At 49.7% G+C, this 24,946-nt stretch overlaps 3 protein-coding genes across 4 annotated transcripts in view; all 3 read left to right on the top strand.

Annotated features, from left to right (window-relative positions):
• LOC144672519 (Fc receptor-like protein 2) overlaps positions 1–24,946 on the top strand; it is a 287,381-nt gene that overhangs the window by 141,670 nt on the left and 120,765 nt on the right. The window lies entirely within an intron of this gene.
• LOC144672517 (osteoclast-associated immunoglobulin-like receptor) overlaps positions 1–24,946 on the top strand; it is a 298,334-nt gene that overhangs the window by 10,345 nt on the left and 263,043 nt on the right. For both annotated transcript variants that reach the window (XM_078534360.1, XM_078534361.1), the window contains exon 2: positions 4,032–4,055. In XM_078534360.1, the coding sequence (XP_078390486.1) occupies positions 4,032–4,055 (24 nt within the window). The remainder of the gene's footprint in view (positions 1–4,031; positions 4,056–24,946) is intronic.
• Positions 12,489–18,508, top strand: LOC144672521 (osteoclast-associated immunoglobulin-like receptor). Its single transcript, XM_078534364.1, has 3 exons — positions 12,489–12,778; positions 15,683–15,982; positions 18,327–18,508. Exons 1-3 carry the CDS (start codon positions 12,505–12,507, stop codon positions 18,410–18,412), a joined length of 660 nt encoding a protein of 219 aa, XP_078390490.1. The 5' UTR covers positions 12,489–12,504; the 3' UTR covers positions 18,413–18,508.

A 24,946-nucleotide genomic window follows, 5' to 3' on the forward strand; every position in this document is an offset into this window, starting at 1 on the left:
CCCTTGGGTGTTCATTTCCCATCCCTGGTCACCCTATAGCCATGTCTCCCTAATCCCGACTATATCAGACCTGTTTATGTCTACTTGTGCAGTTAATTCATCCACTTTATTGCGAATGCTGCTCGCATTAAGGCACAAAGCCTTAAGGCTTGTCCTTTTAACATTAATTGTCCCGTACCCACTATTTTTCACTGAGGCCCTGTTTGATTCTTGCCCTTGATTTCTTTGTCTATCACTTTTCTTATTCCCGTTTATATCTTTTATTCTTGTCCTTGTTTCCACCTCCTCTGACTCTTTCCATAGGTTCCCATCCCCCTGCCATTTTAGTTTGTACCCTCTCCAACCAGGGTAGCAAATAGTGACCCGAGGACATTAGTCTCGGTCCTGCCCCCGTTTAATCTGTCCAGTTTGCATTGGTCCCACCATCCACAGAGCCGGTTCCAATGTCCAAGGAAACTCATAACCACCCACTCACGCCATCACTTCAGCCACGTATTCATCCGATATATCCCGCTATTTCTACTCTGACTAGCACCTGTCACTGGTAGTAATCCTGAGATCACAACCATTGAGGTCCCACTTTTCAACGCACTTCAGAACTCCCTATATTCTGCTTTTAGGACCTCATCCCTTTCTTATCTATGTCTTTTGTACCAACGTGTACCGCGACCACTGGTTGCTCACTCTCCCCGTTCAGGAAGTTCTGTACCCTCTCTGTGACATGCTTGACCCTAGCACTAAGGAGGCAACACACCATCCTGGAGTCTCGTTTGCGGCCACAGAAATGCCTATCTATGCCCCTTACAATTGAATCCCCTATATCTATGGCATTCCCACATTTTTTACTCCTCCCCTGTGCAGTAGAGCCAACCGTGGTGAAACGAATTTGGCTGATGCTGCTTTTCACTGAGAGGCCATTCACCCCAAAGCGGTATATTCGTTTTGCAGGGGAATAATCACAGGAGATTCCAGCACTGCCTGCCTAGCCCTCTTGCTCTGCCTGGTGGACACCCATTCCCTTCCCGCCTGGGGAATCTTAGCCTGTGTGTATTTCTACACATGATTTCTGAATGGTTAGGATAGAATGGTCGTAGCTGCCTGCATAGATTGCCCGAATTCGGCCCTGTCCACCTCGCAAATAATGAAGAGGATTTAGGTGCCCTATCGCTTGGCAAAAACTCCCCTTGGTCCCAGTCCAGCGCTTTTTTTCCAATTCAGAGAGTCACGCCTGCGCCAGTTCACTGAAAGTTTTCCCTCTTTCTTTCACCCGCTCCCTCTTTTTCTCTCTATCTCTCTCACTCACACACACTCTTTGTCACTCCCTCTCCCTGCTTCACTCTCTGTTCCTACCTATCCACCCATCCGTCCCTCCGTGTCTTCATCCGTCCCTCCGTCTTTCCGTGTCTCTGTCCGCCCATCTGACCCTTTGTCCAACCCTCCATCCCTCTGTCCGCCCATCTGTCCCTTTGTCCAACCCTCCATCCCTCCGTCCGTCCATCCGTCTTTCCGCCCATCCATCCACCCACCTACCCATCCAGCCATCCATGTATCTATCTTCAAACACTTAAAGCACTTCCTCTTTCTAAAATCTCTCACGGATTATGGATCGTTCACACTGTTTCTGGCAGTTAATTCCATGTCCCAAAAAACATCTGCTATGTGACTATTCACTCTCCTATCCGGTGTTTGTTTGATAAACCCGACATTCTGCAGTCCGTAGCTGACACCCACCACATAATGATATTGAGCGTTCATCACTGAAATTGGAACTCTTAGCTGACTGCCCCAGTTTGATATTCCTCCTCCAGCAGCGTTGCTAATTTACAGAACCTGCCTGTTCTCAGATTCCTTCATCCCGCTTCCCACAAGCATCTGGAATTTTGGCAAGATCTCTGTTGAAGTCACTGAACCAGGTAGATTGTTCCACAGCCCACTCGATAGTCTGTGTAATCAAAGTTCCAATGAAATGGAATCTACTTGAAAGAAGAGCAGGGGTAGCCTCCTCTCGGCATTATTGATGGCCCAAAACCCGCAACCGGTATCAGGATATATTTGCTGTAGAGTGAGTACAACGAAGGTTCACCAGGCTAAAACCTGGGATGGCAGGATTGTCGTATGGGGAGATATTGGGCTGACTCCGCCTGTATCCACTGGAGTTTAGAAGAATGAGAGGGAAACTCATTGAAATGTATAAAATTCTGACAGGGATGGAGAGACTGGATGCAGGGATGACGTTTCCTCTGCCTGGGGGTTTAGAACAAGTGGTCACAATTTCAGGAAACGGGGTAAGCCATTTATGACTGAGGTGAAGAGAAACTCCTTGGCTTCTTGACTTATCAAGAACAGTGAAACAGGTTAGACCTTCATTCATTAGAGTTTAGAAGCATGAGGGACGATCTTTTTGAACCATACAAGATTCTGAGGGGGAGTGACAGGGTTGATGATGTGGAGATGTTTCTACTAGTGGGGGAATTTCAAAGTAGGGGACATGGTTACAAAATAGGGAGACACCCATTTAAAACTGAGATGCGAAAGAATTTCGTCTCTCAGAGGCTAGTGAATGCTTGGAATTCTCGACCCCAGAGACTTGTGGAGGCCAGGTGACTGAAAGTATTTAAAGGAGATCTTTGAAATATCAGGGAGTTGAGGGCTATGAGGAACTGGTACTAAAGAGAAGTTGAGGCCTGGGGCAGATCAGCCATGATCTTATTGAATGGCAGGGCCGGCCTGAGGGGCCGAATGGCCTACTCCTGCTCCTATTTCTTATGTTCTTCACTCAGAGGGTGGTGAAACTGTGGAATTCTTTACAACGAAATCTGTGGAGGCCAGGTCGCTCATTATATTTAAGAATGTAATATATAGATTTCTGGACTCTAAGGGCGTGAGGAGGGACCTGGAGAGGGCGGGAGTGTGGGGTTGAGATAGAGGATCAGCCACGATGATGTTGAATGGCGGAGCAGGCAGGAAGTTGCCTACACCTGCTCCCATATTCTATGTTTATATGTTAAGATGTGTAGAGCAAATGACCTTTTCTTTGGGAGATCGTGTTGTTTGCACTTTGCCTAAGGTGTTTCCAGTCTAAATTAATTTCCAAAAAATGGGTCACTGATGTAGAAACTCCCTGCTCTTCAAATAAACGCCATAAGCATTTTTTTCACCACCACAGGACTGGGCCTGGGTTTAATGTTTGATCTGAGAGACAGCGCCGCCCGCAGAGCAGCCCTGGTACAGCACTGGTGGTGCCAGCCTGGATTGTGTCACAGTGGGACTTGAGCCGTCAGCCTGCTGGGCCCCTTCTTCCAATTCAGCGAACAATCGAGTTCCTTCCAGGGTCAATCCGCACAATTTCACAACAAGGGAACCGAGCAGAGGCACTCAATGATCATAAGATCAAAGGCTGATGCAGCGCAGTGGGAGGCCATTTTGCCAATGGTGATTGTGCTGGCACTTTTTAAAAATATTAAGTAAAGTGGTGTAGTCTTCTAGCTAGTCTTCACTGGCTAGGTCAGCATTTATGGCCAATCCCAAAATGCCCCTAGAGAAGGTGTTGGTGAGCTGCCTTCTTGAACCACTGCAGGCTGTGTGGGGAAAGGCTAATATAATTAATGTCACTTCCATGCCCCCTTCACAATTAACATTTAATATTTAACCACATCCCTTTAGAAAGTCATTGTTGAACTTGCTTCCAATGCTCTTTCCGGCAGCCAGTTACAGTCCACAACAAGTTAATGTGCAAAAATGGTTTTGCCTTTCACCACCCTCCTAAAACCCCCACACCCCACCCGCCCCTTAGCATACAGGGCTACGGGCTAAGAGCTGGAAAACAGGATTAGAATAGATAGGGGCTTGATGGTCAGCCCGGACAGGATGGACTGAAGGGCCTTTTTCTGTGCAGTATCACTCTATGACTCTGCTCCTTTGGCGAATTATTTCAATCTGCCTGCGCTCTGATTCAATCGGAAACCTTGTGTAGCGAGTTTTGAATACAGTGCTCGAGCTGATGGTGCCTTCACTGATTTGTTGTCTTGCAGTGACGTCGCTTGGAGTTGGGAGTGGTGAGTGGCACAGATACCCTGAAGTGTTCGTCCCAGTGCTTACCTGCGCCGCAGAATGAGAGGAATTGCTGGCATTTGTGAAGTACAGACTCAGGCTTGGAGAGAACATAGATTCTCGCCAAATCATTAAACATCATTATTGCTCAATGGTAATCCGTTATAGATCTAACTTCCCATTTCCCCGGGAGTTGACAATGAAATGGATCGATGTATGAAGGAAAACTAGAATGGGTAACGTGAAATAGCTCTTTCAAATCACAAGCATAGGCGTGGTGTGCAGAACAGGCCCTTGCGCATCCAAAATTGCCCTTGAGGAGGTAGTGGCCAACTGCCTTCTCGGACCGCTGCAGCAAGTGGAGTGGCTTGCGAGGCCACTTTAGAGGCAAGGTCAGTTTGAATCGCATTTCTTGTGGATCTGGAGGCCAAGCCAAGTAAGGATGGTAGATTCCCTGCTCTCAAGTTCAATAGTGGGCCTGGAGTTTTGTGTTATTTTGTTCTGTTTAAGAGAACAGCAAGTCCTGGACAATATTCAGCCTTGTGCTGACAACTGGCAAGTAGCATTCATGCCACACAAGTGCCAGGCAATGGCCAAGTCCAACAAGAGAGAATCCAACCAGCACCCCTTGATGTTCAATGACATTACTATCACTGAATCCCCCACTATCAACACTCTGGTGGTTACCATTGACTAGAAAGTGAACTTGTCTGGCCATATAAATACTGTGGCGACCAGAGCAGGTCAGAGGCTGGGTAGATTGAAGCCTTGCCTTCGGACGAGTCAGGTTAAAAGCAGCCCCACTAGCGCAATCATGAGCAGAAATTTACTCCCCTCCCCTCGGCGGGATTTTCCATTCTCGCCGATGTCAAAGGGCTTTTGAATGATTTGTCGCATTTTTCCGGCCCCTCCCCCACCCCGACAGGACCGCAAAATCCTGGCCCAGTTTAGGAAATCCGCCTGATTTTGGTTTTTATTTGAAGTCAGAATGTAGGAAAAATGGGCGGATATTAAATAGGGCACATGACCCCATCTTGCCCACATCCCTCTGGGTGCTGCGATACACATCGTCAGCCAGAAATTAATAAGGGTGTGAAGGCAGCAAGGGTGACTCACTAGGAACATTGCACAAGTGTGGTTCTGTCAAACCTGCTGTGTGCACGTCAGATTAAGGTAAAAGCAACATACTGCGGATGCTGGATATCTGAAATTAAAAAACGGAAAATGCAGGAAAAACTCAACGGGTTTGGCAGCATCTGTGGAGAGAGCAACAGAGTGAGCGTTTCGAGTCCACATGGCTCTGCTGAAGAAAAATATTTATATATGTTAATAAAATAAATAAGTATATATATTTTTTAAATAAGTAAAAATAGATAATATATATTTATTTCACGCGTGCTGACCCTTATTCTGCTATTGACACATTCTGCTATCTTACCTTCATGCCACCATCAGCACCTTCTTTAGCCCTTAACAATGCCAATAACACTCCCTTTATATTGCACCCATGGTATCTTTGTCAACTTCTCCTGAGCTCCCACCAGCCCCTGACCTTCGACCTTGCTCCACCTGCTCCACCCACCCTTAAACAATACAAAATCCGACACATTTCTACTGCTGTTTCGCTCTAAAGAATAACCACCACAGAGTTGAAAACTTAACTATGTTTCTCTCTCCAAAGATTTTGGCCAGGATTTCTGAGCATTTCCAGCATTTACTGGTTTTGTGAGAAAATAAAGACATAAAATGTTGGATAAATTCAGCAGGTCTGACAGCATCTGTGGAGAGAGAAACAGAGTTAATGTTCTTAGTACATATGACTCTTCTTCAGAGCTGAAGAGAAGGGGAAATGTGATGCGATTTATATTATTAAAGAGGGGTTGAGGCAGGTGAAGCTGAATAGAAGCCCAGTGATAGGTGGGGGATAAGTGGAGATTGACAAAGGGGTCATGGGCAAAAGGACAAAGGGCGTGTAAATTGTAGTGTTAAGGAATAAAGGAGGTGCTGACAGTGGCATTAAGGTAAGGCAGCAGAATATGATAACAGCAGAACAGGGGAATGCACTCTGAAAATAAAAACATGGAACAAGTAACATATGGCCCTGGTGGGGAGTGGGGTGTGTGAGGGAAAGTTGGTGGGGGAAAAAAGAGAGAACATTAAATAAAAAGATGGGTGGTGGATAAAAAGTGGATAAAATAATGAATAAATGAATAATAAAATAAATCAATAAAAATACAAATAAATGGATACAAATTAATTAATAAAAAGTTTTCTAAATCTGGTGGATTAGAAGTTGGATTAACTATGAAAACAGACAAAGGGGACTTTGGGAAATTACTTGTGTATTTAATCTTCTTTGCTTCGACTGGGCCTGCTTCCACTAGAGTTTAGAAGAGTGAGAGGGGATCTGATTGAAACGTATACAATTCTAACAGGGCTGGACAGGCTGGATGCAGGTTGGATGATTCCCCTTGTTGGTGAGTCTAGAAAGAGGGGCCTCAATCTCATGATACAGGGCAGGCCATTTAGGACTGAGATTCATTCAAAAGGGTGTTCAACCTGTGGAATTCTGTACCACAGAATTCCGTGGAGGCCGAGTCACTGAGTATATTCAAGAAATCAATTGATAAAATTTTAAATTTTAGGGCCGTCACGGGATATGGAGAGAAAGGGGGAATGTGGCGTTGACTTGGAGGATCAGCCATGATCATATTGAATGGCGGAGCAGGCTCGAAGGGCCGAATGGCCTCCTCCTGTTCCTAGTTTCTCTGTGCCAATGTATTTAAAGGGGACGATAAAGGGCTGTTGGTGGTTCTGATTATATGTCTGACGTATTGTTTGCTCTTCAGTTGACTTGCCCAAGCCCATCCTGTCGAAGATCCACCATCGAGCGTTATTCTGCCAGGAGAGGAATTTTCCCTCACCTGTCACTTCCCCTTCACCGACTGCCACGGCGATTTTTACCGAGACGAGGAACTGACGAAAGGGACCTTCTTTGGGAAGAACTACACCGCCGTCATTCATCTCCGTCAAGACACAACCTGGAAAGGTCTTTTTTTTTTTGTAAAAATATACTTTATTCATAAAATATCTTCAATCACATTCCAAACCATTTCAAAAACAACATTACAAGGGTACAATCCAGGTTAAACTTTTACAAAATGTATCACCAGGTGCATCAGTACAAACAATATTACAATCATTTACAGCCTTTCATTTTGATCTGTACAGCCTGAGGGGCTCTAAACAGTTCCCAGTCTCTCGGTGCGCTGTGGTAGAAAGGTCTTAGACAGCGACCCTTCCCCATTGCGCCTTTGCGGCAGCTGCCCCAAGCTTTAGTGCGTCCCTCAGCACGTAGTCCTGGACTTTGGATTGTGCCAGTCCGCAACAATCGGTCGGGGACAACTCTTTGTGCTGGAAGACCAACAAGTTTCGGGCAGACCAAAGCGCGTCTTTCACCGAGTTGATGATCCTCCAGCTGCAGTTGATGTTTGTCTCGGTGTGTGTCCCTGGGAACAGCCCGTAGAGCACAGAGTCCTGTGTCACAGAACTGCTCGGGATGAACCTCGACAGCAACCACTGCATCTCTCTCCAGACTTTCTTTGCAAAGGCACAATCCACAAGGAGGTGAACAACGGTCTCTTCCCCACCACAGCCACCTCGAGGGCAACGTGCAGAGGGGGTGAGCCTCCTGGCGTGTAGGAAGGATCTGACTGGGAGGGCCTTTCTCACCACCAGCCAAGCTACGTCTTGGTGCTTGTTGGAAAGTTCTGGCGATGAGGCATTCTGCCAAATGACTTTGACAGTCTGCTCGGGGAACCATCCCACAGGGTCCACCCTCTCCTTTTCCCTCAGGGCCTCTAGGACGTTACGTGCTGACCACTGCCTGATGGACTTGTGGTCAAAGGTGTTTTTCTGCATAAATTTTTCCACCAGGGACAGGTGGTACAGCACGGTCCAACTACTTGGTGCGTTCCGCGGCAGCGTGGCCAGACCCATCCTTCGCAACACCGGGGACAGGTAGAACCTCAGCACGTAGTGACACTTGGTGTTTGCGTACTGAGGGTCTACGCACCGCTTGATGCAGCCACACACAAAGGTGGCCATCAGTATGAGGGCGATGTTGGGCACGTTTTTTCCCCCTTTGTCTAGAGGCTTGTACATCGCGTCCCTGCGGACACGATCCATTTTCGACCTCCAGATAAAGCGGAAGATGGCTCGAGTGATCGCCATCGCGCAGGAGTCTGGGATGGGCCAGACCTGCGCCACGTACAACAACAGCGAGAGTACCTCACACCTGATGACCAGGTTCTTACCCGCAATGGAGAGGGAGCGTCGCTCCCACATGCCCAGTTTCCTTTTCACCATAGCCACTCGCTCCTTCCAGTTTCTAACGCATGCCCCGGTCCCTCTGAACCATATCCCCAGCACCTTCAGGCCATCAGCCCTGACAGTGAAGGGGACAAAGGATCGGTCAGCCCAGTTCCCAAAGAACATGGCCTCGCTCTTCCCACGATTTACCTTGGCTCCCGAGGCCAGTTCGAACTGGTCGCAGATGTGCATCAGTCTGCGCACCGACAGCGGATCCGAGCAGAAGACGGCGACGTCGTCCATGTACAGGGAGGCTTTTACCTGAGTGCCTCCACTGCCTGGGATCGTCACTCCTCCTATGCCCGGATCCTTCCTGATGGACTCGGCAAAGGGTTCTATGCAGCACACGAAAAGGACAGGCGAGAGAGGACAGCCCTGCCTGACTCCAGATTTAATCGGAAAGCTATCTGTTTCCCACCCATTGATTGAGACTGCGCTACTGATGTTAGTGTAGAGCAGTTGGATCCAATTTCGAATTCCCTCCCCAAACCCCATTTTGGAGAGCACATCCCCCATGTAGGTGTGCGATATTCTGTCAAAGGCCTTCTCCTGATCCAAGCTGATGAGGCAGGTATCCACACCCCTGTCCTGTACATAGGCAATCGTATCCCTGAGCAGCGCCAGGCTGTCAGAGATCTTCCTGCCTGGCACAGAGCAGGTCTGGTCAGGGTGAATCACCAATTCCAGAGCGGATTTGACCCGATTGGCGATGACCTTGGACAGAATCTTATAGTCCACATTCAACAGTGAAATGGGTCGCCAATTTCTAATTTCCTCCCTTTCCCCCTTGTGCTTGTAGATGAGGGTGATGATGCCTTTCCTCATGGATTCTGACATACTACCGGCCAGGAGCATACACTCGTACACTCCTAGCAGGTCTGGGCCGATCAAGTCCCACAGAGCCGAATACAACTCCGCCGGCAAGCCGTCGCTTCCGGGGGTTTTACTCTTCTCGAAGGACTCGAGGGCCTTAGTCAGTTCATCAGGAGTTAGCGGTTTGTCCAGGCTCTCCCGCGTACTGTGGTCTAAGACCTCCGTGATAGAGGACAGGAAGGACTGGGAGGCCGTGCTGTCCGTGGGCTTCACGTCATACAATCCGGCATAAAAGGATTTGCTGATCCTCAGAATGTCGGACCGTGATGACTTTACTGAGCCGTCTTCTTCCTTCAGGCTGCTGATCACAGAGCGCTCTCTGTGTACCTTTTGGAAGAAGAAACGTGAGCACGTATCATCCTGCTCCACGGAGCGGACTCTGGAACGGAAGATGATCTTGGAGGCCTCCGAGGCAAAGTGCGAGGCTTGCTGGCCCTTCACCTCTTGGAGCTCCTCCTTGACATCGACCCCCATCGACTGCAGCCGGAGCAGATTCTGCATCTTTTTCTGGAGTCGGGACATTTCCCTCTGTTCCTTCCTAGCTTTCTGGGTGCCTTTGAGGATGAAAAACCTCTTGATGCTTCCCTTGATCGCTTCCCACCAGTGTGTCAGGGACTCAAAGAGGGGTTTCACGGTTCTCCAACCTTTGTAATCCCTCTTGAGCTCCTCAATGTTCTCTGGGGTCAGCAGTTGCACATTTAGCTTCCATGCCCCCCTGCCCACCCTCAGGTCCTTCTCCAAGTGGCAGTCCGCCAGTAGGAGGCAGTGGTCAGAGAAGAACACCGGCTTGACCTCGGTGGATCTGACTGTGAATGCACGGGACACAAACAGGAAGTCTATCCTGGAACGAATGGACCCGTCTGGCCGCGACCAGGTGTATCTACGCTGCGCTCCGTCTGCAGGGTTGCTGAAGACGTCGTGCAGCTTGGCATCCTTAACTGTTTCCATCAGGGATCTGGACGTAGCGTCCAATCTGCTGCCGGCCCTGCCGGATCGTCCAGCCGCATCGATGATGCAGTTGAAGTCACCGCCCAGAATGACCGGCCTGGAGGTCGCCAGCAGCAGTGGGAGCTGCTGAAAAACCTCCAGCCGCTCAGCCCCTTGTGCCGGGCCATACACGTTGATTAACCGGAGTGGAGCGTTCTTGTACATTACGTCTGCTACGAGGAGTCGCCCGCCCACCACCTCCTTGACCTCGGAGACGGTGAAGTTGCCTCCCCGCAGCAGAATACCCAGGCCGGAGGAACGAGAGTCGTTTCCGCCCGACCAGATCGATGGCCCGTGGGACCACCATCGTGACCATTGCCTGTAGGAGCTGAGGTGCGGTATCGCACACTCCTGCAGAAACAACAGGTCAGCTTTGACCTTGGCTAGGTAGTCCAAGGTCGCAACACATCGCGTAGTAGATTTAATGCTACGCACATTTATGGATACAATCTTTAAACCCATTTTAAAGCATTTATTCTCCTACCAAACCCACTGTCTCTGAGAGTCCCAGACCTTTAGTCTGCTCCTTCATACCCGTAGTGAGCTCAAATTCCTTCACTTTGGATGGGCTGAGGTAGATCTCCTTGGCCGTGTTCTGCTCCGGTGGCATCTGGAGGTTCACGTAGAGAGCGGGTTTTGAGATGACCTTTGCTGGAGAAGCTTCTCCAAAACTCTCCCCCTCTGGGGTGTTGCTGTTCCCGGCTTCCTGGAGCTGGGGTGCGATGATTGCCTCACTGCTCCCAGATTCCAGGGGCTGTGGTGCACTGGCCTCCTCAGGTTGCAGGCAAAGTTGGGGTGCGCTGGTCTCCTTGTTGTCTCCAATTTTCTGGAGCTCGGGTGTCTCGTCCTCCAACGCCCTGGAGCTTTGCCGCCTCTTCTGTCGGTCGCGAGACCTACAAGTGCATGTATAGGAAGTACTTCAGTGATACCAAGACCTGGTCACGTTCAGGGTTCAGCGAGCTGGTGCACTTCACAGTAACAGGTAAGGGGGTCCTTATTGATCAAGCCACACGGAGAATCATGCACATTTGTGACACAGGGAGTGCTCACTCAGCCCAAACTGGCTGTTTGAAAGAGACTTCCAATTATTCCCAATCCCGAACCCCAACCCCCACCCTATAATTTCCCAAGTGCCCTGTTTTTTTTTCAGTTTTCAAAGATATATTTGGTTCCCTATTTTGAAAGTTCCTTTGAATCTTTCCCTCACTCACCAGCGTCAGTTAAGCCAATGCCTTCCAGATCACAGGAACCAACTGAATGGGAAAAAAAAAACAACTTCCTCCTCATCTCTGGCTCTTCCATGACTCAGACCTGCTTGTCGCTTGCCATTTCAACACGCCATCCTGCCCTCACGCCCACTTGTTCATCCTTGGCCTGCTGCAATGTTCCAGTGAAGCACCAACGCAAACTGGAGGAACAGCACCTCATCTTCCGATTAGGCACTTTACAGCCTTCCGGGCTTAACATTGGCTCCAACTACTTCAGATCATAAACCGTCTCCTCCATCCTCACCGGCTTTTTCTAATTCTTTTTTTTTCTCGTTTCGTTTTTATTTTTTTATCCACTTATTTTTATTTTTCTTCGTTTATCCGTGATGTTTTGCCCCTTCTTTACCTCCCCATCTATCCCATTTTCAAACCTTCTTTTCTTTCCCCAACACCGCTCCCTCCCCCCATCCCATTCCCTACAGAGCCATGTGTTACTTGTTCTATGTTGTTCTTTCACACAATGCCACCCTTATCCTGCAATGGTCACACTCTGCTTCCTTACCTTTACGCCACTATCAGCACCTTTTTCTTTAGCACTAACCGCGACCATTAACACTGCCTTTGCCCTTTAGTCCCTCCTTTGTCCCCACCTGTCGCTAGCCTTCAATCCAGCTCCACCTGCCCCATCGCCCTTCAACAGTAAACATTTCACCACATATTCACTTCTCCTCAGCACTGAAGAAGAGTCATACGGACACGAAACGTTAGCTCTGTTTTTCTCACAACAGATGCTGCCAAACTGGCTGTGTTTTTCCAGCATTTTCTGTTTTTGGTTCAGGCCTCTCTAATCTCTTTACCGCGCCGGTATCCCGGAGCCCAGGGACCATAGCATTGGAGCTCCTCTGCCAGGGTAACTTGTTCTCGCCCTTGCTCGGTTTTGGATGTCCACAGCAGTTCTCAATCGCCCGCGTGTGATCTATTTATGACAGATCAGCTTCCGAAGCCCACAGTCTCGATGGAGCTGGCCCCTGGTGTGGTCACAGTAGGGGAGCGAGTCCGGATTAAGTGCTCCGCCAGCTACCCAAGCCACATCTCCCGCTTGTACCGAACACATCACGAGACGCCCATTGATACACAGAATGTTTCAGGCTCCGATTGGTCAGTCAACTTCACCATCACAGAGGCCGACACAAAGGACAGTGGGCAATACAACTGTCGCTTCGAGAGAACGGTCAATGGGACAGAATACGTGTCGCCGCCAAGTGACTCCCTGGATTTAACTGTGAAAGGTGAGCCCTGTTTTCTTTCTGGACTTATGTCCCATTATTCTGGGCACATAGGGGTGATTGATTCCGTAATAACTTCAGCTAAATCAAGCTGAATTGATCTGTTACCATCTTCCCCGTCAGTATCCCTACCCTTACTTTCTAGTGACAGACCATTCAACGCCCAACTCTCCAAAACAATTGACAGTGTGTTAGCATTTCATACGCACCGCTTTGGGTCTGGAGGCTATTTGCAGCTGTTATCCCGACTCCCTCCAGCTGTTGCCCTAACTCCGTACAGCTGCTATCCCTACAGTTTTTTATCCTGACTCCCTAGAGCACTTACCCTAACACCCAACAGCTGTTATCCCTACAGTTGATACCCTGAATCCATAGAGCTGTTATCCTTACTCCGTACAGCTGTTATATTAACTCCGTACAGCTGTTTTACCTACGGTTGTTATCCTGACTCCCTAAAGCCGTTAACATAACGCCCTACTGCTGTTATCACTAGAATTGTTATCCTGATTCCCTACAGCTGTTATCCTGACTCCGTGTAGCTCTTAACGCGACTCCCTGCAACAGTCACCCCGAATCCCTACAACTGTTACCCCCATTCCCTACAGTAGTAACCCCCACCCCCTACAGCTGTTATCCTGACTCCCTAAAGCTTTTAGTTCGATCCCCTACAGATGTTAGCCTGACTCCCTACAACTGTTGCCCTGACTCACGACAATTGTCATCCCGAATCCCTACAGCTGCTATCCCGACACCCTACAGCTGTTATCAGGACTTGCTACAGCTGTTATCATGGCTCGATAAAACAGTTACTCTGACTCTCTACACCTTTTATCCCGACTCCCTACATACGTCACCCTGATTCCCTACAGCTGTTATCCAGACCCCCTATAGCTGTTATCAAGACGCCCTAAAGCTGTTACTCCGACTCTCTACAGCTGTTACTCCGACCCTACAGTTTGTTGCCCTGACTCACTACTGCTGGTATCCCGACTCCCTACAGCTGTTACCCCGATTTCCTGCAGCTGTTACCCCGAGACCCTACAGCTGTTACCCCGAGTCCCTACAGCTGTTACCCCGATTTCCTGCAGCTGTTACCCCGAGTCCCTACAGCTGTTACCCCGACTCCCTACAGCTGTTACCCCGACTCCATACAGCTGTTACCCCGACTCCCTACAGCTGTTACCCCGATTTCCTGCAGCTGTTATCCCGATTTACTAAAGCTGTTAGCCACACTCGCTACAGCTGTTACACTGACTCCCTAATGCTTTTACATCGATTTCCTACAGCTGTTATCCGGAATTCCTACAGCAGTTTCCCCGATTCCCGACAGCTGTTATCCCGACTCTCCACAGTTCTTTTCCCGACTCCCTGCAGTTGTTATCCCGACTCCCAACGGCTGCTACCCCGACTCCCTATATCTGTTAACCCGACTCCCTACAGATGTTATCCGCACTCTATACAGCTGTTACTATGCCTCCCTACCGCTGTTACCCCGACTCAATGCAGCTGTTACCCCGACTCCCGACAGCTGTTACCCCCACTCCCTACAGCTGTTACCCCAAATAACTACAGCTGTTACCCCGACTCCCTACAGCTTTTATCCCTGTTACATAAACAGCTTTTCTCAGGAATGTGCCTCCAGCCCAATACCAGCCCCCCCACCCCACCTTTATCTCAGCACCTGGTCACTTCAGGCCCTACAAAGTGTCCACTCGAATGAGTTTCCAAAATTCTGGACCGGAGCCCAAATGGGCCTCTCAGCAATACCTGCCTCACCTGGCGAGAGCCATCACCTGACCATGGCTGTTAACTCTGACAGCCGCTCACTTTCTGACATTCAGCGTCCGAGCAGTCTCTGTTCACCCAAACAGGTAAAGAGACTCCCCCATCATTTACCCCTTTCCCTAACACTGGCAACGGCAGTTGGGTAATCTGACTTGTCCAATTCGGACTACACCATATTATTAAACCATTGGACAATCCGCTTAACATCATGGAATTATATGTCTGAAGCTTGCAACCAAATCAGACATAGAGAGTGTTGTTGTAAGGAAGGTGAATTTGGTTTGAGGGGCCAATGAATGTTCTCTGTACTGATTCCTGGGATGGGATGGGAGGCTGTGCTAGGAAGAGAGAATGGGCCTCTGCTTCTTAGAACAAGAAGAATGAGACGTGATCTGATTGAAATGTAGATACTGTTGAGAGGGGGTTTTTGAGAGAGTTGATTCTGAGAAACCGTTCTCCACCTCCATCGCACCCGCCTCCACTCTGGCTGGAGAGGCCGGAACGAGAGGGATGGGGGTGCGGGGCCGCAGTCCCAGGAGAAGGATTTGGCCATTTCAGGCTCACCTCAGGATAAATGTATTCACCCTGAGGGTTGTGAACCCTGAGAATCCAATGCGCCAGAGAGATGTGAATGGCTCCTTGTCGTGTGCAGTCAAGGGGAGCTGGTTTTGTTGTGGTTTTGTCCCTCGACTGGTATTCCAAGGACCCAGGATAAGGCACTGGGGAATCGGGTTCGAATCCCATCATGACAGATGATAATCTGGAATGGCAAGTCTGATGATGACCATGAAACCATTGCTGATCCCTGAAAAAGCCTGTTTGGTTCAGTAATCTACTTCAGGGAAGAAAACCTGTCAATCATACCTGCAACATTTGGATCTAGGTTTTACAAATTTAAGAGCCCTCTGAACAAGGGCAATTAGGCATGGCCTAGCCAGAAACGCCCACAACCCATGAACGAATAACGCTAAGGAAAAAACTGCTGATTAGCAGGGGGTAGTGAGAAATTAACCCCACACGTACCCACACTCCCGGTCTTTCTTCTGGTGCATCAATACCTGACTCAGTGGCCCTCCCAGTGTGTGTTGTAGACGAATCATATCTGCCTCTGTTTAATTTCAGAGGAGCTCCCCAGGGCCACAATTTCTGTCGAACCGCCTTCTGGTGTGGTCAGCAGTGGGAGGCCCATTCTACTGAACTGCACAGGCGTCATTCTGAACTCCGGTGGCCAATTCTACTTGTACCGCGATGGAGAAACGAGGGGAACAAGAAATGTATCCGGCTCTATGCGGTCGGCCTCCTTCATCGTCAATGACTTGATCAGATCCGGAAAATGGAGCTTCAACTGTGGCTATGCCAAGATAGTAAAGCAGACGACATATTACTCACCCCGCAGCGAAGCGGTGCAGGTAACTGTGACAGGTGAGTGACATTTAATAGCCCCTTGAGGCGACAGCCGAAATCACAATGTCAGTTCACGCATCTATGCTGGCAATACCCAGCTCTCTCCCCGCCACCTCTATGCACAATTCCATCATCTCTCAATTGTCACAATCTTTACCCTTCAATGTGCAGTGTGCAGTTTTGGTCTCCTTATTTAAGGAAGAAGAGAAATGCATTGGAGGCAGCACAGAGGAGGTTTACTAGATTTCCACCTGGAACGAGCGGGTTGTCTTATAAGGAAGGGTTGGAACGAATAGACTTGTTTCCACTGGAGTTTAGAAGAGCGAGAGATGCTTTGATTGTACAAGATCCTGAATGGCCTGGACAAGGTGGACGTGGAAAGGATGTTTCCTCTGGTGGGTTGGTCCAGAATTAGGGGGCACTGTTTTAAAATTAGGGGTCACCCATTTAGGACGAAGATGAGGAGCATTTTGTTTCTCTCAGAGGGTTGTGCGACTTTGGGACTCTCTGCCTCAGAAGGCGGTGGAGGCGGGGTCATTGAATATTGTTAAGACAGAGGTAGATAGATTCTTGTCAGGCAAGGGAATCAGAGATTATCGGGGGTCGGTGGGAATGTGGAACACGAAACACCACAAGATCAGCCATGATCCTATTGAATGTCGGAGCAGGCTCGAGGGGCCGAATGGTCTACTCCTGTTCCTATTTCCTATGTTCAGATGTTCAATCCCGGCCTCTTGAAAATCCCCTGAGTTCCCTCTCTGCCCCATTTTTGGCCTTGCCATCAGCCCGGGGGCCCTACACTCTGGAATTCACTATCTAAACCTCACTGCTTCTATCCACTACCCCCACACCCGCTCCCTCCCCACCCCCCCACCGAGTGCAATCCCTCGCCCCACTTCCATACATCCCCTTTAAGATTCTCCTCTAAAACCATATAATTGACCCAAAACAACTTGCTTTGAACAAGGTTAGAGAGAGAGTGACGGGGCGAGGCGTTTTGCAGGGATTATACAATAGGACGAGTGTTGCTTTTGGAGGAGGTTGAACCAATTGGGAGAAGGCGAGGGGCCATTGAGAGATTTGTACAGAAGGATGAGAATTATAGGGGCTGGAGGAGATTACAGGGATAGTAAGGTGGGGTGGTGGGGGGGTGCTGAGGGCGGGAGTTGAACATGAGGATGAAAATAAAAGGGGCTGGTGGAGCTTACAGAGATGGAGGTGGAAGGGGCGAGGGGCCAAGAAGGGGTTTGAACAGGAGGGAGAGAACTGTACGTGCTGGAGGAGGTAACAGGGATAGTGAGGGAGGGGTTGAGGGAGGGATTTGAAAAGGAGGATGAGAATTGTAGGGGCTGGTGGAGGTAACAGGGATAGTGAGGGAGGGGTTGAGGGAGGGATTTGAAAAGGAGGATGAGAATTGTAGGGGCTGGTGGAGGTTACAGAGATAGGGAGGTTGTGAGGGAGGGATTTGAACAGGTGGCTGAGAATTGTAGGGGCTGGAGTAGGTTACAGAGATAGGGAGGGAGGGGGTAAGGGAGGGGTTTGAACAGGAGGATGAGAATTGTAGGGGCTGGAGGAGGTTACAGAGATAGGGAGGGAGGGGGGTGAGGGAGGGATTTGAACAGGTGGATGAGAATTGTTGGGGGTGGAGGAGGTTACAGAGATAGGGAGGGAGGGTGTGAGGGAGGGATTGAAACAGGAGGATGTGAATTGCAGGGGCTGGAGGAGGTTACAGAGATAGGGAGGGAGGGGGGTGAGGGAGGGATTTGAACAGGAAGATGAGAATTGTTGGGGCTTGAGGAGGTTACACAGATAGGGAGGGAGGGAGCAAAGACCATAGAGTGTTTAGAACAGTAAGATGAGAATTGTGGAGCTGGAGGAGACTATAGAGATAAGGAGGTAGGGGGCAAAAGAGGAAATTGAACAGGAGGATGAGAATTGTAGGAGCTTGTGGAGGTTACACAGATAGGGAGGGAACGTTTTGAGGGAGGGGTTTGAACAGGAGAATGAGAATTGTCGGGGCTGGTGAAGGTTACAGAAATGGGAAGGGAAGTGTTGAGGGGCCATTGAGGGATTTGGAAAGGAGGATGAGAATTTTATGTGCTGTTGAAGTTACAGAGATAGGGATGGAATGGGGGAGGAGCCATGGAAGGGTTTGAACACGAGGGTAAGAATGTAGGTGCTGAGGAGGTTGCAGAGATAGGGGGGCTTGTGATGGGGCATTGAGAGAATTGGACCGGATTTTATTTGCATTATGTAGTGCAGTTTGCAGACATATGGTGAGGACAATGTGCTCATGGGGCCGATACTCGTCTTTGCATAGCTGCGTGTGCATTACCTATTCATATTCTACCCTCTCTTCTAGATTTTAATGGAACATCGAATTCATTCCAAAATCCTTTGTGTCTCTTCGCTTTTGTCCTGTTGGGATTGTGTCTATCCTGGGAGTAGAGTGAAATCCAGTCAAGGGAAAGAAATGTTGTAACTGTATGGCTCAAAATTTATCACTGCAAAATTTCATATTGGAATAAAATCAATTATGAATCTCTCTCACTGTTGCATCGTGCTATCAAGGTGTACTAATTTTCCTTTAGCAGATATCAACAGTGTGACTGAAGGTTCCACGATGCTCAACCCCAGTGCAGCATTTTATCCGCTTTCAAACATGAAGGATGTAACTTGCACCCAATCTCCTCACTCATTGTCAGAGAGGACGTGATAAAGACGCTATAAAACTTTCCATTGGGGAGGGGCTTGTGTCAGAGTCCTAGTGCCACTGAAGCAGTCCATGTCCAAATGCAGCAAAACCTGGACAATATCCAGGCTTGGGCTGACAAGTGGTCAGTAACATTCGTGCCGCACAAGTGTCAGGAAATGACCATCTCCGGCAAGGGATAATCCAACCATTGCACCTTGACATTCAAAGGCATTCCCATCACTGAACCCCCACACTATCAACATCCTGGGTGTTGACATTGACCACAAACTGAACTGGACCAGCCATTTAAACACTGTGGCTACAAGTGCAGGTCAGAGTCTAGGAATCTTGCAACGAATAACTCACCTCCTGACTCCCCAAAACCAGTCTACCAGCGACAAGGCACAAGTGAGCAGTGTGATGGAATACTCCCAAATTGCCTGGATGAGTGCAGCTCCCAAAGCACCCAAGAGGCTCAACGACGCCATCCGGGACAAAGCAACCCCGCTTGATTGACACCCCATCAACAAATTTTCACTCCCTCCACTAGCGGTGCATGGTAGCAGCAGTGTGTGCCATCCACAAGATGCACTGCAGGGATTCAACAAGGCTCCCAAGACAGCACCTTCCAAATACATGACCAATGGCCATCGAGATGAACAAGAGCAGGAGACTCACGGGAACACCCCCACCTGTAAGTTCCCCTCCAAGCCACTCAGCATCCTGACTTGGAAATATATCGCTGTTTCTTCACTTTCACTGGGTCAAGATCCTGGAACCCCCTCCCTAACAGCGCCATGGTTGTACCTACACCATGTGGACTGCAGCGGATCAAGAATGCAGCTCATCGCCACCTTCTCAAGGGGAACTAAGGATGGGCAATAAATGCTGTCTCAGCCATTGAAGCCCACACCCCATGAATGAAAAATGTAAAAAGAATAGCATTCCTGAGGCCCAGGGGAATGGGGAATGGGGAATGGGGCTCCAGGGAATGGTTGCAAATCCCACCATTATGGGGGATGGAATTTAACTTCAAATAATAAATCTGGAATTTGAAGCATATCTGTCCCATCGATTGCCATGAATAGCCCACCTGCTTCACTGATGTCCTCAAGAGATGGAAATCTGCCTCATAGACTCATAGACATTTACAATACAGAAGGAGGCCATTCTGCCCATTGTGTCCACGCTGGTCAACAAAGATCTGACCACACTAAACCTATTTTACAGCGTTAGGCCCATAGCCTTGGAGGCTATGGAAACTCAAGTGAATATCTAAATACTTCTCAAATGTTGTGAGAGTTTCTGACTCAACCACCCTTTCAGGCAGAGAGTTCCAGACTCCCACCACCCATCCTTACCTGGTCCGCCTACATGCGACTCCAGACATCCAGAAATGTAGCTGACTCTTAACCGCTCTCCGTCATGGCCTAAAAAGCCAATCAGTTCAAGGCCATTCAGGGATGGGCAACGATCCTTGGCCTTGCCAGTGACGCCCACATCCCATGAAAGAATAAATACAACAAAGGTAATGGCAAGAGAAACAGAGACACAACTGTTCCCTTTAAATCACCTTGTCCAACATGGAAACCTGGGGCCGGCTGTGGACCCCCGAGGCCTCTCTATGTGGCCGCTGGAGGCACCTTTCATAATTCAGATCAAACAGACGATTTTCAATGGAAGACGTTGCATGTAGCTGTTGCTCCAATCAGAGACGACCTATCTCCCGCGTTGGAGGCGTCTCTGTGTGTGTTTGGGGGTGGGGGGTGGAGGGGAGGAGCGTGAGAGACTATGGATGTGGGGGAATGCGAGAGGCTGCGTGTTTGAGGGGGGTAGTGCAGGGGACTGATTATGTTATATCAACGGTGTGGCTTAAGCTTCCACGATACTAAACCCCAAGTGCACCGAATTCAGACATGAAGGATGTAACATGCAACCAATAAATCTCAATAAACTCAATAAACTCAATTCAAAATGGTTCCCGCACATTTCATTAAAGCCTCAATTCATCGCAGTGTCTAAAACAGCAGCGTTATTCGGGGAAACAGTCTCACGTGAACAAGGTTTCCTTCAGACCCACCCACCTGCTTCACCAGTCTTTTTTTTTTGTAAAAATATACTTTATTCATAAAATATCTTCAATCACATTCAAAACCATTTCAAAAACAACATTACAAGGGTACAATCCAGGTTAAACTTTTACAAAATGTATCATCAGGTGCATCAGTACAAACAATATTACAATCATTTACAGCCTTTCATTTTGATCTGTACAGCCCGAGGGGCTCTAAACAGTTCCCAGTCTCTCGGTGCGCTGTGGTAGAAAGGTCTTAGACAGCGACCCTTCCCCATTGCGCCTTTGAAGCAGCTGCCCCAAGCTTTAGTGCGTCCCTCAGCACGTAGTCCTGGACTTTGGATTGTGCCAGTCCGCAACAATCGGTCGGGGACAACTCTTTGTGCTGGAAGACCAACAAGTTTCGGGCAGACCAAAGCGCCTCTTTCACCGAGTTGATGATCCTCCAGCTGCAGTTGATGTTTGTCTCGGTGTGTGTCCCTGGGAACAGCCCGTAGAGCACAGAGTCCTGTGTCACAGAACTGCTCGGGATGAACCTCGACAGCAACCACTGCATCTCTCTCCAGACTTTCTTTGCAAAGGCACAATCCACAAGGAGGTGAACAACGGTCTCTTCCCCACCACAGCCACCTCGAGGGCAACGTGCAGAGGGGGTGAGCCTCCTGGCGTGTAGGAAGGATCTGACGGGGAGGGCCTTTCTCACCACCAGCCAAGCCACGTCTTGGTGCTTGTTGGAAAGTTCTGGCGATGAGGTATTCTGCCAAATGACTTTGACAGTCTGCTCGGGGAACCATCCCACAGGGTGCACCCTCTCCTTTTCCCTCAGGGCCTCTAGGACGTTACGTGCTGACCACTGCCTGATGGACTTGTGGTCAAAGGTGTTTTTCTGCATAAATTTTTCCACCAGGGACAGGTGGTACGGCACGGTCCAACTACTTGGAGCGTTCCGCGGCAGCGTGGCCAGACCCATCCTTCGCAACACCGGGGACAGGTAGAACCTCAGCACGTAGTGACACTTGGTGTTTGCGTACTGAGGGCCTACGCACCGCTTGATGCAGCCACACACAAAGGTGGCCATCAGTATGAGGGCGATGTTGGGCACGTTTTTTCCCCCTTTATCTAGAGGCTTGTACATCACGTCCCTGCGGACACGATCCATTTTCGACCTCCAGATAAAGCGGAAGATGGCTCGAGTGATCGCCATCGCGCAGGAGTCTGGGATGGGCCAGACCTGCGCCACGTATAACAACAGCGAGAGTACCTCACACCTGATGACCAGGTTCTTACCCGCAATGGAGAGGGAGCGTCGCTCCCACATGCCCAGTTTCCTTTTCACCATAGCCACTCGCTCCTTCCAGTTTCTAACGCATGCCCCGGTCCCTCCGAACCATATCCCCAGCACCTTCAGGCCGTCAGCCCTGACAGTGAAGGGGACAAAGGATCGGTCAGCCCAGTTCCCAAAGAACATGGCCTCGCTCTTCCCACGATTTACCTTGGCTCCCGAGGCCAGTTCGAACTGGTCGCAGATGTGCATCAGTCTGCGCACCGACAGCGGATCCGAGCAGAAGACGGCGACGTCGTCCATGTACAGGGAGGCTTTTACCTGAGTGCCTCCACTGCCTGGGATCGTCACTCCTCCTATGCCCGGATCCTTCCTGATGGACTCGGCAAAGGGTTCTATGCAGCACACGAAAAGGACAGGCGAGAGAGGACAGCCCTGCCTGACTCCAGATTTAATCGGAAAGCTATCTGTTTCCCACCCATTGATTGAGACTGCGCTACTGATGTTAGTGTAGAGCAGTTGGATCCAATTTCGAATTCCCTCCCCAAAGCCCATTTTGGAGAGCACATCCCCCATGTAGGTGTGCGATATTCTGTCAAAGGCCTTCTCCTGATCCAAGCTGATGAGGCAGGTATCCACACCCCTGTCCTGTACATAGGCAATCGTATCCCTGAGCAGCGCCAGGCTGTCAGAGATCTTCCTGCCTGGCACAGAGCAGGTCTGGTCAGGGTGAATCACCAATTCCAGAGCGGATTTGACCCGATTGGCGATGACCTTGGACAGAATCTTATAGTCCACATTCAACAGTGAAATGGGTCGCCAATTTCTAATTTCCTCCCTTTCCCCCTTGTGCTTGTAGATGAGGGTGATGATGCCTTTCCTCATGGATTCTGACATACTACCGGCCAGGAGCATACTCTCGTACACCCCTAGCAGGTCTGGGCCGATCAAGTCCCACAGAGCCGAATACAACTCCGCCGGCAAGCCGTCGCTTCCGGGGGTTTTACTTTTCTCGAAGGACTCGAGGGCCTTAGTCAGTTCATCAGGAGTTAGCGGTTTGTCCAGGCTCTCCCGCGTACTGTGGTCTAAGACCTCCGTGATAGAGGACAGGAAGGACTGGGAGGCCGTGCTGTCCGTGGGCTTCACGTCATACAATCCGGCATAAAAGGATTTGCTGATCCTCAGAATGTCGGACTGTGATGACTTTACTGAGCCGTCTTCTTCCTTCAGGCTGCTGATCACAGAGCGCTCTCTGTGTACCTTTTGGAAGAAGAAACGTGAGCACGTCTCATCCTGCTCCACGGAGCGGACTCTGGAACGGAAGATGATCTTGGAGGCCTCCGAGGCAAAGTGCGAGGCTTGCTGGCCCTTCACCTCTTGGAGCTCCTCCTTGACATCGACCCCCATCGACTGCAGCCGGAGCAGATTCTGCATCTTTTTCTGGAGTCGGGACATTTCCCTCTGTTCCTTTCTAGCTTTCTGGGTGCCTTTGAGGATGAAAAACCTCTTGATGCTTCCCTTGGTCGCTTCCCACCAGTGTGTCAGGGACTCAAAGAGGGGTTTCACGGTTCTCCAACCTTTGTAATCCCTCTTGAGCTCCTCAATGTTCTCTGGGGTCAGCAGTTGCACATTTAGCTTCCATGCCCCCCTGCCCACCCTCAGGTCCTTCTCCAAGTGGCAGTCCGCCAGTAGGAGGCAGTGGTCAGAGAAGAACACCGGCTTGACCTCGGTGGATCTGACTGTGAATGCACGGGACACAAACAGGAAGTCTATCCTGGAACGAATGGACCCGTCTGGCCGCGACCAGGTGTATCTACGCTGCGCTCCGTCTGCAGGGTTGCTGAAGACGTCGTGCAGCTTGGCATCCTTAACTGTTTCCATCAGGGATCTGGACGTAGCGTCCAATCTGCTGCCGGCCCTGCCGGATCGTCCAGCCGCATCGATGATGCAGTTGAAGTCACCGCCCAGAATGACCGGCCTGGAGGTCGCCAGCAGCAATGGGAGCTGCTGAAAACCCTGCAGCCGCTCAGCCCCTTGTGCCGGGCCATACACGTTAATTAACCGGAGTGGAGCGTTCTTGTACATTACGTCTGCTACGAGGAGTCGCCCGCCCACCACCTCCTTAACCTCGGAGACGGTGAAGTTGCCTCCCCGCAGCAGAATACCCAGGCCGGAGGAACGAGAGTCGTTTCCGCCCGACCAGATCGATGGCCCGTGGGACCACCATCGTGACCATTGCCTGTAGGAGCTGAGGTGCGGTATCGCACACTCCTGCAGAAACAACAGGTCAGCTTTGACCTTGGCTAGGTAGTCCAAGGTCGCAACACATCGCGTAGTAGATTCACCAGTCGCTGAGTTAATTTTCAAAGTGTGCTCACTGCTGGTCATTTAGGAAACCCTGTTTGGTACTTGCGCACAGAAAGATCCCACATACTGCAATGTGCTCACATTTGGGTCAAAGTGTTTTAGGTTGAGAATTGATGAAAAAGGCAAGGCAGGGAAATATATTTAAACAAAATGGCACAGATTGGCCCTCAGTGACACAGTTTCTTTTCACAAATCCAACCTTCTGGGAGGCTGGGAGTGAGGGTCTTTTCTCCAGAGGCTGGGAGCTGGGCAGTGACTGCACGCCGGAGACCCCCAGATCCTCGTCTCTTCCCTCCCTGTTTCCCATCCTCTCCCCTTTCTCTCTCCCTCCCTCCCTGATAACTCACAATCGAAGGTGAAAGATAGGGGTGAGAGATAGAGAGAGAGACAGCAAGAAAACGCACAATCACATCCTCAAATCAAATGAATTCAAGTGGCTTCTGCACATATTGTTTCACCGGCTCATTCAAGGCTTAAAACACAGGCATTATTGGGGAGTTCAGACAATGCACAGCCCCTCCCGAGGGGCCTGAAATTCGGCCTTGAATTGGGCCTAGTCATAGA

The sequence above is a fragment of the Cetorhinus maximus genome, chromosome 38, assembly GCF_964194155.1.
Source record: "Cetorhinus maximus chromosome 38, sCetMax3.hap1.1, whole genome shotgun sequence".
NCBI classification, from domain to species: domain Eukaryota; kingdom Metazoa; phylum Chordata; class Chondrichthyes; order Lamniformes; family Cetorhinidae; genus Cetorhinus; species Cetorhinus maximus.

Excerpts from the sequence above, each read along its gene's own strand:
- LOC144672521 (XM_078534364.1), top strand. The coding sequence starts at position 12,505 with ATGGAGCTGGCCCCTGGTGTGGTCACAGTAGGGGAGCGAGTCCGGATT. Across the intron at positions 12,779-15,682 it reads CCTGGATTTAACTGTGAAAG|AGGAGCTCCCCAGGGCCACA; the intron begins GTGAGCCCTGTT and ends GTTTAATTTCAG. Across the intron at positions 15,983-18,326 it reads GGTGCAGGTAACTGTGACAG|ATTTTAATGGAACATCGAAT; the intron begins GTGAGTGACATT and ends CCTCTCTTCTAG.